The sequence below is a fragment of the Mus caroli genome, unplaced genomic scaffold (assembly GCF_978045245.1).
Source record: "Mus caroli unplaced genomic scaffold, Mus_caroli_1 scaffold_7, whole genome shotgun sequence".
Lineage (NCBI taxonomy): Eukaryota > Metazoa > Chordata > Mammalia > Rodentia > Muridae > Mus > Mus caroli.
In genome coordinates this window covers 6492077-6509781 of record NW_028227262.1, presented here as the reverse complement: position 1 = coordinate 6509781, position 17705 = coordinate 6492077, and the positions used below count along the sequence as shown (strand labels likewise).

General features: G+C 41.2%; 1 protein-coding gene across 20 annotated transcripts in view; it reads right to left on the bottom strand.

The window, feature by feature from the left end:
• C2cd5 (C2 calcium dependent domain containing 5) overlaps nucleotides 1–17705 on the bottom strand; it is an 88518-nt gene that overhangs the window by 56365 nt on the left and 14448 nt on the right. For 11 of the 20 annotated variants that reach the window (XM_085839795.1, XM_029478442.2, XM_029478449.2 and 8 more), the window contains exons 4-8: nucleotides 14468–14639; nucleotides 12450–12545; nucleotides 11008–11163; nucleotides 9214–9412; nucleotides 3716–3867 (exon numbers count right to left, since the gene is read on the bottom strand). In XM_085839795.1, the coding sequence (XP_085695921.1) occupies nucleotides 3716–3867; nucleotides 9214–9412; nucleotides 11008–11163; nucleotides 12450–12545; nucleotides 14468–14639 (775 nt within the window). Of the gene's footprint in view, nucleotides 1–3715; nucleotides 3868–4838; nucleotides 4964–9213; nucleotides 9413–11007; nucleotides 11164–12449; nucleotides 12546–14467; nucleotides 14640–17705 lie in introns of all 20 variants that reach the window. The other 9 variants (XM_029478443.2, XM_029478451.2, XM_029478447.2 and 6 more) reach the window with 1 other exon arrangement.

Sequence of the window (17705 nt, the reverse complement as noted above, 5' to 3'; positions counted from 1 at the left end):
ATGCAGTGAGAGCAAACATAACAATCAAATGGATTCAAATGCAGACAAACCCACACTGAGCGAGCCAGAGCTCAGGTACCCACCCGCCAGAGCCCTAGCCAACATGCAAACCAAGGACACCTTCCAAATGAACAAAGCCCTTCAAACTCTGCAGGCACTGAAAAACTTTAAATTATTAGCAAGACTTTATGCATTCCATCACTTTTGACTGACTTCTTCAAATACTTAAATTGCCCACCAATTGATTTTGGTTGGTTGGTTGGCTGACTGTATTTAAGAACATGTATGGCTGAAAACCACCACTTTCCATATGGTAAGAAACTTGTGGCTTCAATCCAAAACACTGATTTAAAGTAGTAAGTTTTGGTACCTTAAAATGTTACTAGCTATGATACTGCATATCTCTGTGCTGATGGGATACTCATTTAAAAAATAATCATAGAGTAATGTATTATGAATTCCAAATAGCTAGGTTTTTACTCTCCAGTTTTGATGTATACATTAATCCTTTCACCTTATCTCTAAAATGTCTCATACTTTAATGTGCTCATAGCACTATTTACAGATATTTGCACATAAAGGTCAAATACCCTGTGTATTGTAAGAAATATATACAGTTACCCTGCCTAAGAAAGTAAAATCTACCCATATCAAGTGTGTAAATCTCTGCTACACACCTATTACAGCATTCAAAAATTCCACTCCTATTAGTTGAGAAATTGGGGAAAATATTTTTAAAATCTCATTTTTTAAAATGTTATAAATTAGATTCTAATAAAGTAAAAAAAAAAAAAATTAAGAAAACTAGCCAAAAAAATCCATTATAAACAGAAAAAGAACTTTCTGAGGCCACCCTTTATTCTGCTCTATTTCTGACTTCTCAGTTTATAAATAGTAAGCCAATCGTAATCAACTTCTACTATTTCTCAGAAGCCTGACAGAGACAGAAAAGGATGCTCACTGAATCTCAGCTCACACAACATAACTGAGAGGTGGCAAGCCCCTCCTGACCATGCAAGGGTGGCGAGGGTCTCAACAAGTTACTAAGGTGGGAAAACAAAACAAAACAAAACAAAGCAATCAGAGTCAGCTTACAGGTACGTAAATGAGGTTTTAAGAACCAGTACTACAGAAATCCTTGCTAGCACAGCTGATGCCAGTCAGAAAGCTTCCATTGCTTATGATTGTACAATCTTTAGGTTTGTCCTTTTGTAAGAATTAAGAAACAAAAAAGCCAAAAAAAAAAAAAAGCCAAAAAACCCCCACTTTCTAAACGTTATCTGTGGTATGACAAGAACATAATCAGTGAGCATTATTGAAAAGCAGCTTAGAACCCAGTGAGCAGACCAAAGCCTCACAGCTCCGGTCACATCTCCTTGTTTATAGGAGCACACCCAGAGTCCCAGCTATACTGGGACTGAGCCTGCTCCGGCTCACAAAGCAGAGACCAGCCTCAGCAACTTAATAAGATCTGGTCTCTAAGTACCCAGGAGCTGAGGAGAAGGCTGGCTGAGGTGGAGTGCTTGTCCAGTAAGCACCATGAGCTGGGTTTCATCTCCAGCCTACAGAAAAGAGCAGAGGAGAAGATCCCACCCCAAGCCTATCTTGTTCTCGGTGGCATGAACATTAAGGCTAGTCTCTTACTCCTTTTTTTTAGGTTTTTTTTTTTTAATTTCATCGCAATTTCAATGGTTCAATTTTTATGGCACAAAGACAGTTAAAATGCCACATTCCAAAGCATCCATTACTATAAAATGCTTTTTTTTTTTTTTTTTTTTTTTTTTTGGTTTTTCAAGACAGGGTTTCTCTGGCTGTCCTGGAACTCACTTTGTAGACCAGGCTGGCCTCGAACTCAGAAATCCACCTGCCTCTGCCTGGGATTAAAGGCGTGCACCACCAACCCGGCTTTCATATTTTTAATTGTTACTCATAATTATATACAGTACAGCTTCAGCATCTGTAGGGAATGGTGCTGAGGCCACCATGACCAGCACCGCAGGAACAAAATTCACAAATACAGAATGCAGTGTGCTCTGCAAATAGCCTTTGCATATCCTCCTCCTATTTTAAATCGTCTTTGTACTGCTTATAAGAGCTAACACAACGCACATGCTAACCCCAAAGCATCTCTCATGCGTTGTCATCTAGGCAAAATGGAAGCAGGCAAGTCTGCCTGCACTGGGGACAGAGACAACGCTTTCCCAAGGGTTTCTGGTCTGCAGTTGGCTTCTTAGGTTAAGACTGAGCACATACTTAAAAAATAAAGTAGCTGTCAGAATAAATTATGTTAGAGAGGTATGACAGGGATGGTAATAAAAAGCACAGAAATGGGTGTTTATAGTGTTTATTCTGTGATCAAATTTATTTTTAAAAAAGGAAGAAATTAAGTTTATAATAAATAAGATTTTGTTTTGATTGTTTTCAAAAAATCTGGATCCATTTTATAAATTCTTCTAACACTAAAATAAAACATTAAAGGTTATTAAAGATGATAAATTCAAAATAATACAAATAAAAACAGTTTTAGTCAATCTGACAGGAAAACTATTTCTAGTACTTAAAGTACTAAAAATAGTAAATCTTTACATTTTCAATCTTTCTTTAAAATTTTATTTAAGAGCTGGAGAGATGGCTCAGCGGTTAAGAACACTGACTGCTCTTCTGAATGTCCTGAGTTCAAATCCCAGCAACCACATGGTGACTCACAACCATACATAATGAGAGCTGATGCCCTTTTCTGGGGTGTCTGAAGACAGCTACCGTGTACTTACATATAATAAATAAATAAATCGTAAAAAAATTTTTTGTTTAAATAAATTGAATTCTCTCATAGAAGCCAATTTAATATTTTATCAACTTCTTATCAAAAAACATTAACAAAAACCCAGAAACCATTCACAATGCAAAAAGAAAGGGATAGTTATAAATTTAATAAATTGAAAAATATTCACAGATGAGAAAATTTAAACTGCAGTTTCAACCTGGAGAGCAAAAGTAAAGAGCAAAGCCAAGCAGACTGATCCCACAAACTTCATATCAAGAATGACAGTTAAAATGTCACTCTCCAAGTAAAATAATTCTTCTATAAAAAATCATTCTAATAACTGAAATGATCAGTATTATATTACCTTTTAAGTTAGCATGTAAACAACAAATGTAACAAATAGATATGACCAATATCATTTCCTCTTTGATTTTTTTTTCTGTTTTCTAGTTAAATTCACTAACTAACTAACACTGAACTAACCTTCAGCCAAAAAGCAGATGAGCAGAAGCCTACACTACTACATAGCCACTCCAGTGCTGAACTATCCCATAATAAAGAACTAAAGGCTGAAATGGAAATGAATAAGAAAGAAATTAGTCATATGCTTAAGAGAAATTATGGTTCAAAACTGCAATTTGGTTGCAGACTTCTAGAGTTACTATGCAAATGTTTTATTTTAAAATGGCATTCCTCTTTACTTCAACATGAAATGAAGAATGTCACTGTCCAAACAAAACTCTCAACTTAATATTGACAATAATTAAATCAATTAAAATGTCACTCTCCAAACAAAATAGTGTCTCTACAAAAAAAATTAACTTTAGTAACTGAAATGATCAGCGTTCACATTAAATGCAGAAACAGGAGGAAAGGTTTGGATGTGCGGCTAACAAGGAACAGAAACAAGTTCTTACGAGGAAACACAAAAGGTGGGTGGGAGCGCCTTACCAGTCTTGGGTGTCAAACTCAAATCTGTGTCAGAAGAAGAGGACTGCCGACTGTAGGACTTGGAAGGTGAAAAGGAATAAGTTTGGTTTTTCAGAGGGGTTGAGGGTCCTGATGAGTGAGTATTGGGGTTGGGATCCTCATTGAAGGGAATCCTGCCAGAAGAAGGTGGAGACATATTAAGCAATCATGTGCCACAGGGCTTGACAATTGGCAGCATGACCCAAACATCAGGAAGAACTGGGGTGGGGCCAGCAGTCATCTCTTAAGTGTGGAGCTGGGAACCAGGCCAACGACAAAGAATGCTGTCTAACCATTCATCATTCTCCGGATAAATGTTATCTGCGTTGAAACAGTTCATAAGCCAAGTGGGAGAGCAAAGAAGCATGAAATGGTAGACTAATGGGGATTAAAAATATATATATATATTAAAAGGAGAAACAAAACAAATAAATAATGACAAAATATTTCAAATAAATGTTTTTGTAAGTTACAAATGAAAATGATGGCCACAAATGGTGTGTGGAAATATCTGTAACTATCTCCATATTTACACACACATAAGTATCTCTGAAAGAAAAACTGTTTCCTTATCCTATAGCATCAGCGTGCTACAGCTAAAAACACAGCGAAGAGAACAATAAGTAGAACTTTGGAAACACTGCATTTGATGCAAACAGTTGCTTACCTGTTTTTCCCATAGCCCTCTTCCACAGAATCAAACAGACCCTATCATCTCAAAACCCTGCAGACTTGGTACATAAAAGAAAATAAACAAACCAAAGTGGTGGTGTCTACTTCACTTTGAAGTGTATTAATTTCTATTCTAAACACCACAGAACTGTTCATAAGAATACAGTTGGAGGGCTCTCTGAATGCAATACACAATCGTGGGGCTCTGACAGGATCTGTAGAGAGACTCTAGAAGCTGAAAAACACCTTCACATGCACAATCAGAGCCTTTTTGTCAGCTTAACAGAAGTCCGTCATTGGAGCTGGATTAGAAGTAAGAAGGGAAGAAGGCAAAGACTAAGGTGCCTGCCTACACTACCTGCCTGCCTGCCTCTGCAGCCACTGAGCCTGTGGCCTGCCTCTCCCCAGCTCTGGCGTCTGAGCAGTCTCGTACCAGTATAGATGAGAGTGGGAACAGACACAGAGAAGTTCTGAGTGAGTCGTGAGCCAGTAGCAGTGTGAATTGGGCTGTTGTGAGTCGAGCGGCATCCATGGCTTGGAGGATGAACCAGCGGAGACCTGAAGGAATTTGTGGTCAAAGTGGAAGAAAAGAAAACAATACATACAACAGATTGCAAAAAGCTATGTTAAAATTATTTCAAAGGAGCTTTTTGTTAAGGAAGAAAACTTATTTTTTAATCCCTAGCATGCAAAAAGTTGAAATTAAGAGAACAGAACAGCTAATAATTAATGTATTAAGATATATAATTTTAAAGAATCAAATTAGTAAATCAACAACTGTCAATAAGAAAAACAGCAAGCATAATTGTCAATGGAGCTAAGAAAGACGACTAAGACTTGATGTTTAAGGGTTTTTTGGGTTTTTTTAACATACTTGCTTTCATTTTCAGCAGAACAGGACTTCCTCCTGTATTTATGGAGGGGTCACCCACAAGAGTGCAAGCTCAAGTACAGAGTTGCCGTGGTCTTTGAAACCAAGATGCAAGCTGCTTACACCATCCATGTCTGCTATCTCTCTAAGAAGCAAGTTTAGTAGTTTCTTAGGTAATTAGAAACATGAGAACTCTAAGCAGGAAGAGAAAATGAGGGATGTGAGTGTGTAGGACCAGGTATAGCTCAGCCTCTAACAGACGGCAGAGACTGCATCCATGCAGGCTAATGTAGCACCAGACTGCAAGAGAACACAGCTTCAAACTCAGGCAGGACAGATGCTCTGCTGCTGTGGGTAACATAAATCTAAAACGTGCTTAGGATGAACTGACACATTAAATCTCTTAGGGTAGTCTGCTTTTATACAGACAGTTGAGTGAATGGCGTTCTTCTCTCTGCTAAAGTGAGGAAGGGGCTTCGAATTCCTCAACTTGGTTGTTCTGTGCACACAAGAGCTCACACTTTCGTCCTTTAGAAAGCACCTTGTGTCCAGAGCAGTGAGAAATCACATGAAATGCAAGTTTCCATTGAGAGCTCATGAGGAAAATCAAAGGGATTTGTTTTGCTACACAACAGCTAAGAAAGAGAGAGAAGAAACTTACAGAGCGCATACATGTCACTAATGCAGGTAAAATATTACAAACACTGCAAAATTTCCAAATAGGATATCAAATAAAAGTTCAAATATACTGGACCACTACCATGATGTATTCTAAGTTCAACCAGTCTCCTTGTATGAAAGTTTGTCTCAAAATAACACATTTCCAGTGTTTAATCCATCCTAATCATTTATTCATTGAGATAACCTACTAAATCCAAGCTGTTTCCTTTTGCCAAATTCGAACCTAAATGCAATAACCAACGATGACATCAGTTATAATAAGATAAATCATAATTAATGTTAAAATGCCTCATAAACTGATTCCTTTGTAACAAATACAGGACAGCCAGTTGAAACAGAGCAGCCTACAACCGTAAGGGTTCCCTACAATAGCCTACATTGTAAGATGGCTTCCCAATACCCTAATAATGCAAGGTAGACAGTTCGCTCTACAATTTACAATTTAAAGTAAATGTCTGTGATGGAAAAGAAGAAACACACTCCCACCAGGGCTTACTAAAGGTTCCTCGTGAATGCACATGAGACAACTATTGTTCCTGTCTTCCTAAGGTCTGTGAAGTAAACCACTTTCTTTTCACTCAAAACCTCAGTGTACAGATTACTTCAGACATGAACCTGCAAAAGCCCAGGTTCCTGATGTACAGGTAAAACCAGATAGTGGCAATCGATAGACTCAGGCCATGTGTGCCTGTGTGGGGGTGTGTGTGTGCATGTGAGAGAGGGAGGGAGAGGGAGGCAAGGAGGGAGGGGGAGGGGGAGAGAGAGGGGGGGAGAGAGAGAGAGAGAGAGAGAGAGAGAGAGAGAGAGAGTGTAAATGTGCGTGTGGAGTGTATTTAGAGGCAGAATCTTACCAAGTAGCCCCGACTGGCCTCCAACTTAAAAGCATCCTGCCTCTCAGCCTCCCAAATATTGAGACCACAGGCATGTACTGTGGTAGTTGACTTCAAGAAAAAAGTCTTTAATAAAATTTGCCATGGAAAAGGGGGTAGTATCTGAATCTATATGCAACCTAATTCTATAAGTATGAGCTAAAAGTTTATGTTTTTAGGACAAATTTTATATTTATGCATTTTATTACAGTATTATGATATTTTATTATAGGATTGTGATATACATCTAGAACCTCATGTATGTTAGGCAAATATTTTACACATCCCATCTAGGACACATTTTTAATGGAACATAAAGCAAACAGAGGATACAACTTTTTAATTAATTTCACTTGTAAGTACATTACCCTATAAAACTGGCTACTACTATGCTAAATTTTTTGAGCAGAATTTGATCTAAATAACTAAAGACCACCGAAGGAGGCTGAACAAATATATGTTCAAGATAAGGAAAATTTCCTTTTGCAATAAGATAATAGAAAAAAACCTTTCTTGAGATTTGCAATTGTTTCCATTTCCTTTACCCTGACTACTGCTGAACCAGGAAATGGGTTAGAATCTACAGAATTCTGACCCCCTGATAATCTAAACTAGGAAAAAGCCAACAGATGGCAGGCTGAGGCTGAGGCTGAGCCCGCACCATCTGCTCTATAAATGAAGCACTCCCTAGTCTGTGTACTGCAGATGCTATGACGGCAGAGCTCCATGGCAGCAGCATCAAAGGTTACAGCATCTATCTGGCCTACCCGAGCACATAACTCCCCAAGCCTCAACCTACGACCACTTCTACATCACTGGTCCTTACGGAAGAACTAATCACGGCTAGCCTGGAACCTCACTTGCACAGAGTTCCAATTACATAGAGCAGTCAGCATCTCGGATCCCCGACAAGACTTTCAACACAGTTATTGCAACAGGAACAAACCATCGTCCCACCACCCTCCAGTGACAGTTCAAAAGAGCACTTAGCTGAATCCTTGAGAACAGGGGCATCTCCCACCTCAGACTTCAGAGGATTTCAGTAGACTTCACTAGCTGAGCACTTCTAACCTAACAACCCCAACATCTAAATGCTCTGAAGCCCAAGGCTCTTGAGACCTGGTACTGTTTTTCCAGTTTTAGAGTAATCCAGACTTAGTATTTTCTGATTAGGCATGGACAAGCTGTCCCCTACCAACCACACTCTGAACCTTCCTTTGAAACAAGTGGAAACCACAGGCCAGGTCCATCACAGAGACAAGCCTAACTAGGTATACTGGCTACTTTTATGTCAACTTGACACATGCTATTCAGAAAAATGCCTCCTCCATAAGATCTGGCTGTAGGCAAGCCTATAGGACTTTTTATTAATCAGTGAGGATGGAAAAGCCATTTTGGGTGGTGCCATCCATCCCTGGGCTGATAAGACTGGGTTCTATAAGAAAGCACGATGAGCAGGCCATGAGGAGCAGGCCAGGAGGCAGCACCCCTCCATGGCCTCTGCATCAGCTCCTGCCCTGAGGTTCCTACTCTGCTAGAGTTCCTGTCCTGACTTCCTTCAATGATGAACAGTGATGCAGAAGTGTAAGTCAAATCACCCTTTCTGCCCCGAGTTCCTTTGGTCATGGTGTTTCACAGCCATAGTAACCTCGACTAGTTGTACTGAGCACACAGCCTTCACACAATCTATAATTCTAAATGTCCTTAGGTCATGGACTGGGAACTCTTTTGAAGGTATTTCTTACACTTGTTGTTGTTGTTTTGGTTTTGGGGTTTGTTTGGGGGTTTTTTTGGTCTGGTACTAGGTGGGAAGGGGCTTTCTGGATTTTGTTTTGTTTTGTTTAGGGTGTGTGTGTGTGTGTGTGTGAGAGAGAGAGAGAGAGAGAGACAGAGACAGAGACAGAGACAGAGACAGAGACTAAACGCCAGTGTCTAAAATTTACTACCTAGTCTTTCAGAGAAAAGTTTGTTTAAATGTGCACAGTGCTGAGCACCTCCGTCCCAGCTCTTGTAAAGCTAAAGATAGTTTAGAGCCAAGAATTCTGGATCAAGGTTTTATTTTTATGAACTGCCTGCACGTGGCAGACCCTGGAGCCTGAGAACCGTATACAGGGCAACCTGCAGTCCTCTTTACACATCGCCAAGAGTAAATATAGTGACAGTTAGGTGTCTCCTAGAGAGGAAGGCAAGTTCCACACCGGACATAAATATTCATTTTTATGCTTTAGATAGATGACGTCTAAAGACCTGAAATATTTAAGAAAGATCACACAAGTAAAACTGTATGTTGAACACTGCTACCAGAAGGTGAGAGCAAACGGAGCTTGAGGTAAAAGACAGAAAGCTCCTGGGAAGCTGCTCACTGCCGCTCATGGACTCATACTTACTCCTTCAGTTCTCTGGATGGGGAGCTGCATGCAGGAAGGAATGCTGCTGGGCTACTCAGTTTATCCAGAGTGCATGCCGTTCCTATGGCTCGGACCACTAACCCAGACTCGCCCTCCAGATCAAAGCACTGCAAGTACCCAACAACTGCATTTCCTCTCATCTCGAGGACTTTCAAGCCAATCTTTCTCTGTAATTCACCTACAGAAAGAAGGGGACTCATTAGTAACTTCATACCTCTGTATTAGATACAGAAAAGGAAGGATATAATAGCAATATAAAAACAAGAGTTTAAAAATCACAGCTTCTCGGGATTTGATGAGGCTCCTCGCTGGGGAGGTAAGATGATACTGGCTACAAGCTGAAGCATGGTGAGTAAACGCTCACTCATCCAGCCATCCATGCGCCTCAGTGAGAAACAGTGTGAGTTCTGCACTGTATGCCAGCACTCTTCACGTCAAAGGTGTTAGACAGCTGGATGAACAAGGAAGACATGCTCCACATTCAGGGAATGGAGAGACAATTCAATGACCCAAGTTCTGCTGTGCAAGCATGAGGACCTGATTTCAGTGTGTGTGTGTGTGTGTGTGTGTGTGTGTGTGTGTGTGTGTATACAAACTCCCAGCAGCAGAGTCCTCTGGCCAATTGATGAGCTCCAGGTTCAGTGAGAGACTCTGCCTCTAAAACATGAAGTGGAAGGTGATCAAGAAAACAAAGGAACAGATGTTAAGCTCTGGCCCACACATACCACAGGTGCACATATACACTCGCACAAACAGAGCAAGTTCCACATCTTCTGGCACATATCTACTGCTAGTCAGGCAAGTGGCAGAGAAGGTCAGAAGGCTACATAGTCAGTTCTCAAGAAAGGGCTCTGCACAGGGAACATGTGAGCAAAGATACACGGCTTGCCTAAGCTGCGATTCCAAACGATGCGAAGGGGGAAACTACAACTGCTGCTCTGAGCTCCTTCCAATCTACACAATTCACCCCTTACATTAGACCACCTAGAACACAATGTGCTTTTGCTATCCAGTTAAGAGACATTTCAAGGGGCCAGGCGAACAGCTCAGTCAGAAAAGTGTCTACAGTACAATGAAGACCTGACACGTGCTCAATTACCAGAAACGACGGTTTTGGTTTTGTTTTGTTTTTTTTTTGTTTTTTGTTTTTTTTTAAGATTTATTTATTTATTATATGTAAGTACACTGTAGCTGTCCTCAGACACTCCAGAAGAGGGCGTCATATCTTGTTACAGATGGTTGTGAGCCACCATGTGGTTGCTGGGATTTGAACTCCGGACCTTCGGAAGAGCAGTCGGGTGCTCTTACCCACTGAGCCATCTCACCAGCCCGGTTTTGGTTTTTTTCACAAGTGGCTCACATTTGTAATCAGAACACTGAGGAATGGATTCCTGGAGATCAACTAGCCGGTCAAACTACTCTGGTGAGTTCCAGACCAGAGCAAAACCATGTTTTAAAAAGGGAAAAAAAAAGGGATTTTCCTTTTTTGTTTTTCTTTTAACAGACAGTGATTGAGGAACACCTGAGGTTGTTCTCTGGCCTCCACAACAACACACACACCTATGTGCTCACCTGTTCACACACACAGACACACACATCTGATTTAGATCTCTACGTGTTAAAAGTGTTCAACAGCTTAATGGGAGAGTGCTGGGGTAAGGAATCAACACTTAAAATTCGCAAGCTTTGTTGCAAATGCCAAGGACCATGTGAAAGGAAAGTGAAGAGTTTAAGACTGAATCAATCAGCAGTACAGGTGCCTTACTGGAATACCTGACATTAAGGAGATGAGTCTCTGCCTGGCTTCATTCGATGCCCTTGGTGTGCGGATGCGATCAATCCACTGATACTCGGGATCCTCATTGACCACAAGTTCTTCTACAAATCCATGGATTACCACAGCTCTGTAGCACTTTGGAATAGATGTTGCTGTTAAAATAAATTAGTTATTATCCATTAATAAATCACAAAGCCAAACTTAAATCTTTAAAACATATACATATAAACAAATGAAGAAAAAGTATCCATCCAGCTTTTATTTTTTAATTTTTTTAATGCAAAAAATATCTACTACAAAACCTCAATGCAATTATGAGTTCTCAGAGAACCTGTTAGATCTGTTTTATCCTAAAAATAATTTCCTGTCATCAGACCTCTCACTTTTCTCACATAAGAATAACAAATGTAAACTGTACTTTCATGATTCAGAGAATAGCTAGACATTAAATAGAAAATCAAAATATCACAGTATCACATGAATCTATACAAGTTAAAAATAAATTTAACCCCCAGAACTCATGTCTCTAGCTGCATATGTAGCAGAACATGGCCTAGTCAGCCATCATTGGGAAGAGAGGCCCCCTGGTCTTGCAAACTTTATATGCCCCAGTACAAGGGAACGCCAGGGCCAAGAAGTAGGAGTGGGTAGGTAGGGGAGCAGGGGGCGGAGGAGAGAAGTATAGGGCATTTTCAGGATAGCATTTGAAATGTAAATGAAGAAAATACCTAATAAAAAATTGGAAAAAGAAAAAAAAAAAAAAAAAGAAAAGAAATATCAGGAAGTGCCTCACTTGGGTTGGAGGCTCTTCATTTTAAAATGCCCGTAGTAAAAAAGAGAAAAACAGTAAAAAATAAATTTAAGTCTATGGAAACAAAATGAACATTTGCTAGCCAATGCAAACACAAAGGCAGAGTGTCTTTCCATCTCACCCTGCAGTCCCTCCGTGAACATGCTGACGAGTCCCTCAGACCTGCTGTTCCTCGAAGCATCCCTAGCCAGACAGCCAACTAGTAGAGTAGTTACAGTACTCAGTAGTGTAGACAGTACACAGATGCACTTGAGAATCACTGAAATTCATCCCAGGCTCTCGGGAAATGTATTCGCACGCTGATGATGACTGCTTGGGAAAGCTCCACCCACTAACAGAGCAGAGCTACACACACTACTGTCTGGGGTCTCACGGGTGTAGGTGCACTGGTCCACAGTGCTGTCCCTCACTCAGCATTCTATACGACAGCAAAATGCCTCAGGGGGTTCCTAACAAAAATTTCTAAGAACCTGTAAAAACTAGACAAAATAAACAGTCATAGCTACAGAAATTTAACATTTTTTCTCTTATATCAAAACCAAACTTTTTCAACTAATCCTTCTATTAGTTTTCCATATTTAAAAATGACTAATTTTTTCTGTTAAACAAGGCAATGTATTTACTTACTGCAAAAGAATTTAACTCCACATGAAGACTGTCTGAACCTGTTTGAATCATTGAAGAGGTCTACTTTAACCACAACATTGATTTCTCCACGGATACCTTCAGATTCAAAAGAAAATCAAGTTTCTAAGTTGAGAAAATGTACAATGAAATCGTGACACAAACAGATACAACTACTGCTCCTCAGGTAACGTCCAGTCATAAATGCACGGTTCGCTGTGTTCCTGGGTAGTCTCACTCCCAGTAGGTCCCTCGGTACACTAACTAAGGTTGAGTGTGAGGCAGCCGAGAGAAGCACTGTGTCCACAATTACCTACTGGCTCATCTATGAGAGCCACGACTACCTGAGGCACGAAGTCCCACTTTAAGGGACTGCAGTGGTGGAAGGACTTGGTGAGCCCCAGGACATGACCCAGTGAGCTAATTCCTACAGTAGCACCGTCCTCATTTTAAAGAAGAAATCAGTATGTAAATAAGGTTTACGAACTTACATAGCACTGGTAACTAACAAAAGGAAGGGCAAGAATAAAAGTCAGCTCTCAGTGTCACCAAGGATACACTGCTTGCCCGCCACGTGGACTCTGATTTCACATGAGAGGTTTATCCATGGACTTTCAGAACACACTGCAATAAAAACAAACAGCCCAGCCCTGCTGCTGAACATTCACTGACTGCCTTTACTCGACTGTCTCAACTGTCTTCATTTCTTAACAATGTTTTTTTTTTTTTGGTTTTCGAGACAGGGTTTCTCTGTGTAGCTCTGGCTGTCCTGGAACTCACTTTGTAGACCAGGCTGGCCTCGAACTCAGAAATCCACCTGCCTCTGCCTCCAGAGTGCTGGGTTTAAAGGCGTGCACCACCCCACCCTGCTTTCTTAACAATTTCTAAGGAAAGCCTCTAGATTTACTAAAAGAAGAAGAGAGATTTCAAACACAGAGCCCCTACTAAGCCAATTATAATCAACCTTTAATGTTAAATGTTGGGAAACTATTTCATGCACATAGCTGTTCACTGCTTCATCTGGGTCCATGACTAGTTCCTTAGCATCACTGACTGGCTAATAAATTCCAGGCGTTTCCTGTGTCCACCTCTCCAGCTCTGGTATCACAGAAGATGCCATGTTCACACACGGCTGCTAGGGATCAGAATTCACACGTTTTCCACTTAGATTAGCAAGTATCAGAGTTTTTTGGTCATAGAACCCCTTTACATTCAAAAGATTACTGAGAATTTCAAGGAATTTTTATAGATTTTTATAAATTTTACCAATATGTATCATAATAAAATTAAGGTTGCCAATTTTAAAAAATTTAATCATTGCTTTCTTTACTCATAAAAAATGAGCTTGAACTTTTTATAAAAATAGCTATTTTCTAAAACAATTTTTGTAAATCTCTGTCTCACTTCTGCTCTACATGTTGTAACTCCTCTAAACTCGTGAGGAACTGAATAGAACCATGAATAACATGAACACTATTAAGAAAATAGCTCTCAACTCACAAAACCCACAACAGCAGTGCAGGGATTCACGTGTTCCTAGACTACAGGCTAGCCTCCAACTCACAGTCTTTCTACTTAGCCTCCCAAATATTGGGACTAAAAGCACATTCCATCATCTCTGGATAAGGATCTAGCTTTAAATAACAAAATTAGAAAACAAATTTTAAAAATATAGCCTACCAATACATCGTTATTCTGCCTTTACTTTTTCTTTTCTTCCTTTCGTCAGTGCTAGAAACCATCCCAGAGTATAATGCTGGCTAGGAAATGCTCCAACAGAGCCACCCCACCTCGAGACAGCTTTTAAATGACACATCGCCTTTGTCTGCCACATGGGAGTCAGCAGGCAGTTTAACTGCTCAGAGAGATGGTGATTCTCTCAGCAACATTTGGTTACTTGTCTATTTTTCAAGATGTGTTTTAGAAATATGATGTTAAAAAGAACAGTGCAGGACAAATGTCCTTCAGGTAAACAGCGAAGACCAAGCTGCACTTCATTTCCTTCCAGCATCGCTTCTTACCATGTATGGTGTCATAAATTGGGAACCACCCTGAGATGACTGTGGCAGCTTCACTATACAGTAAAGGGTCGATGTCAATGTACACCTTGCCGATAGCATCGTTTGCACTGTAAGTATCGTGGTCAAGAACTGTGATCTGCAGAGGTTCATCCTGTAAATCTTCATCATCCACCTAAAAGCACACCTCAAGTTAAATCTTCACCCTTTGAAACCTGAAGCATCACAAAGCTATGCACTACCAAACCATGAGGGGTTAGGGATGGTCTTTAAGGGCAGAGGGAAGATTAGCAAACACAAGCGTGGTAACTGGGCCAAGCACAAAAGTCAGTGGCAGAGCACGTGTAGCACACAGCAAGCACAAGGATGCAATTCCAGAATGGCAAGAAGAACTTCCTCAGAAATGTGTGTGTGTGTGAGTGTGTGCAGCTGTGTGTGTGTGTGTGCAGCTGTGTGTGTGTGTGTGTGTGTGTGTGCAGCTGTGTGTGTGTGTGCAGCTGTGTGTGAGTGTGCAGCTGTGGTGAGTGTGTGCAGCTGTGTGTGTGTGTGTGTGCAGCTGTGTGTGAGTGTGTGCAGCTGTGTGTGTGTGTGTGTGTGTGCAGCTGTGTGTGTGTGCAGCTGTGTGTGTGTGTGTGCAGCTGTGTGTGTGTGTATGTGCAGCTGTGTGTGTGAGTGTGTGCAGCTGTGAGAGAGAGAGAGAGAGAGAGAGAGAGAGAGTACGCGCACCTGTGCCCATGTGTAAAAGAAACTGGGGAAGGGGCGGATAGGGTCTTTCTGTGAAGCCTAGGCCGTCCTGGTACTCAATAGGTAGACCAAGATGGGCTCTAGCTCAGCTTCCCCTGTGGTAGGATTAAAGACGTGCCAACATGCTTAGCTTCTGAGAAATAGTTTAAACGTTTAGATATTATCAACTGCATAACAATATGCCCCATTAAAAAGATTACACCTCCCAGGCTCTCTTGCAAGTAGTAAGTTATAAGTGCAACTAGTACCAGAGCTTGGTAACGAGGGGACCTCTTAAAGGGACCCATCCCACGGGAACCTTGGAGAGAAGGAAGAGCAGCTTCTACGACGGAGTCCCTTTGTAGAAAGCTCAGACCAGCGAAGCTACTCAGAAGTGGTTCTTTGGAGACACATGGGCACATCCCACAAGGAGATCATTAGGAATGGTAGCTACTGTCTGCCATGCCAATGTCACAAGTGGATCCTTTATTGGCTGTGAGCTGAGCCACAAATATAGTAGCAGCTTGTTTTATTCTATTATTTGAAACAGGGTTTCATTGTAGTTCTGGCTGCGCTAGAACTTGTCTGCAGATCAGGCTGGCCTCGAACTCACAGAGATCCTCTTGTCTCTGCCTCCCAAGCACTGGGATTAAAGGCATGTGCTAGAACTGCCCAGCTTAGCAGCTTTTCAACTTGCAGTTTTGTTTCCTTAGTATATGTGGTGTTTGAATAAGGATGGCACTGCTTCTCCGGCCTTTTGGCTAAGATCAAGCTTTGAATAAGGATGGCTCCCATATATTTGAATGCTTAGTCATCAGGGGAAGGCACTATTGAAAAGGATTAAGAGGTGTGGCCATTTTAGAGGAAGTGGGAGTGTATCATGGGGAGGGGGTGGTAGTGGGGGGGGTTGGGTTCTGAGATTTCAAAAGTCCATGCCAGGTGCAGTCTGGCTGAGCCTGCCCCTCCCCTACCCCTCTCTCTGCTTGTGGATCTGGATGTAGCTCTCCACTACTTTTCCAGAATCATGGCTGCTATGATAATAATGGACTAAGACTCTGAAACTGTAAGCAAGCCCCCAGTTAAATGCTTCTTTTTAATAAGTTTTGCCTTGGTCATAGTGTCCCTTCACAGAAATAGAACAGTGACTAAGACAGAAGTTGGTACCAGGGGAAGGGTATTGCTGTGATGGGCCTGACCATGCTGCTTATTGGAAGAATGTAGACTTTGAGGCTTTGGATTAGGAAAGCAGCTGAACACTTTAAGTGGAATGGGCCATGCTAGTATGAGCAAGGAAGACAGAGGTTCTGAGAGCAATGTAAATTATGATGGCCTAGCTCAAGAGGTTTCAGAGAAAAATATTAGTAAGTAATCTAGAGACCACTCTTGCGATATTTTGGCAAAGAATGTGGCTGCTTTCTGCCCTTGTTGGAAAAAATCTGTCGGGGCTAAATTGAGGATCAATAGCATTGGCAGAAGAGATTTCAAGACAGTCTAGTACTGACTCTGTCCTGTGGTTCTTAGAGATCATTCTTATACATATCTATAATAAAAGGAGCAAGCTAAACAAGGAAAAAAGTTATGGCTTGAGGAGGAAAGGAGCACCAGGACGTGTAATGGTGCCAAATTCACTGCACAGAGAAATAAAAAGTTTAAACAAAGCCAGACAGTGGTAGTGCATGTCTTTAATCTCTACACCAGGAGGCAGAGGCAGGCAGATCTAGACTAAGCCAGTCTAGTCTACAGAGTAAATTCCAGGACTGCCAAGACTACACAGAGAAACTCTTTTAGGGGTTGGGAGGAGTGAAAGGAAGACTGATGCTAAATGGAGTAATGAGTGGTGACCTCAACTCAGCTTCCAATGTGTGAAAAGTAATTCAGACAAGCTTAAGGAGTGAAGGTAAGCTGACGAGGATGCATTTGAAGGAGGGAACCGTGTTCTAGCCCTAGCAAGCAGAACTTGGTAGCTTTGACCATGTGATTCAGGTTTTAAAGTCAGGGAAACAAGAGGTGCTAAGGCCAGGTATATATGGGGTGTCCTCCCATGAAGGCCTAGAGAGGCCAGAACATGAAGTTGCATAGGTGAAGCCTAGATTATGGTAAAGACCCCTAAGATGTTAGAGGTGCCAAAGTCTGTTAAGGTTTGGTCTTTGTTTTTATTGTAATGCTAAATATTGGCCCCCAAGGCCTGCTTGCCTCCATGGACAAGAAAGTCTGAACATACACAAGTAATGCTATATAAACTTGTCCCCCAAGCTATTCCTGATTGGTGAATGATGATGCCTACAGCCTATAGCTGGGCAGAAGGGAGATGGGGGCTGGGAGGTGGGGGTGGTTAAGGTCCTTAGGTTCCCAGACTTGAGGTCTGAGGAGACCACAAGAAGAGGGAAGAAGGTGAAGAAGAAAGAAGAAAGAAGCTGCCATGGGGTAAGAATCTTCAAGTGCTAGCCATGTGGGCTTGCTGAGTGGAGTTAAGAGCAGCCCAGATGAAACACGGCAGGTTATATAAAAGGATTACTGG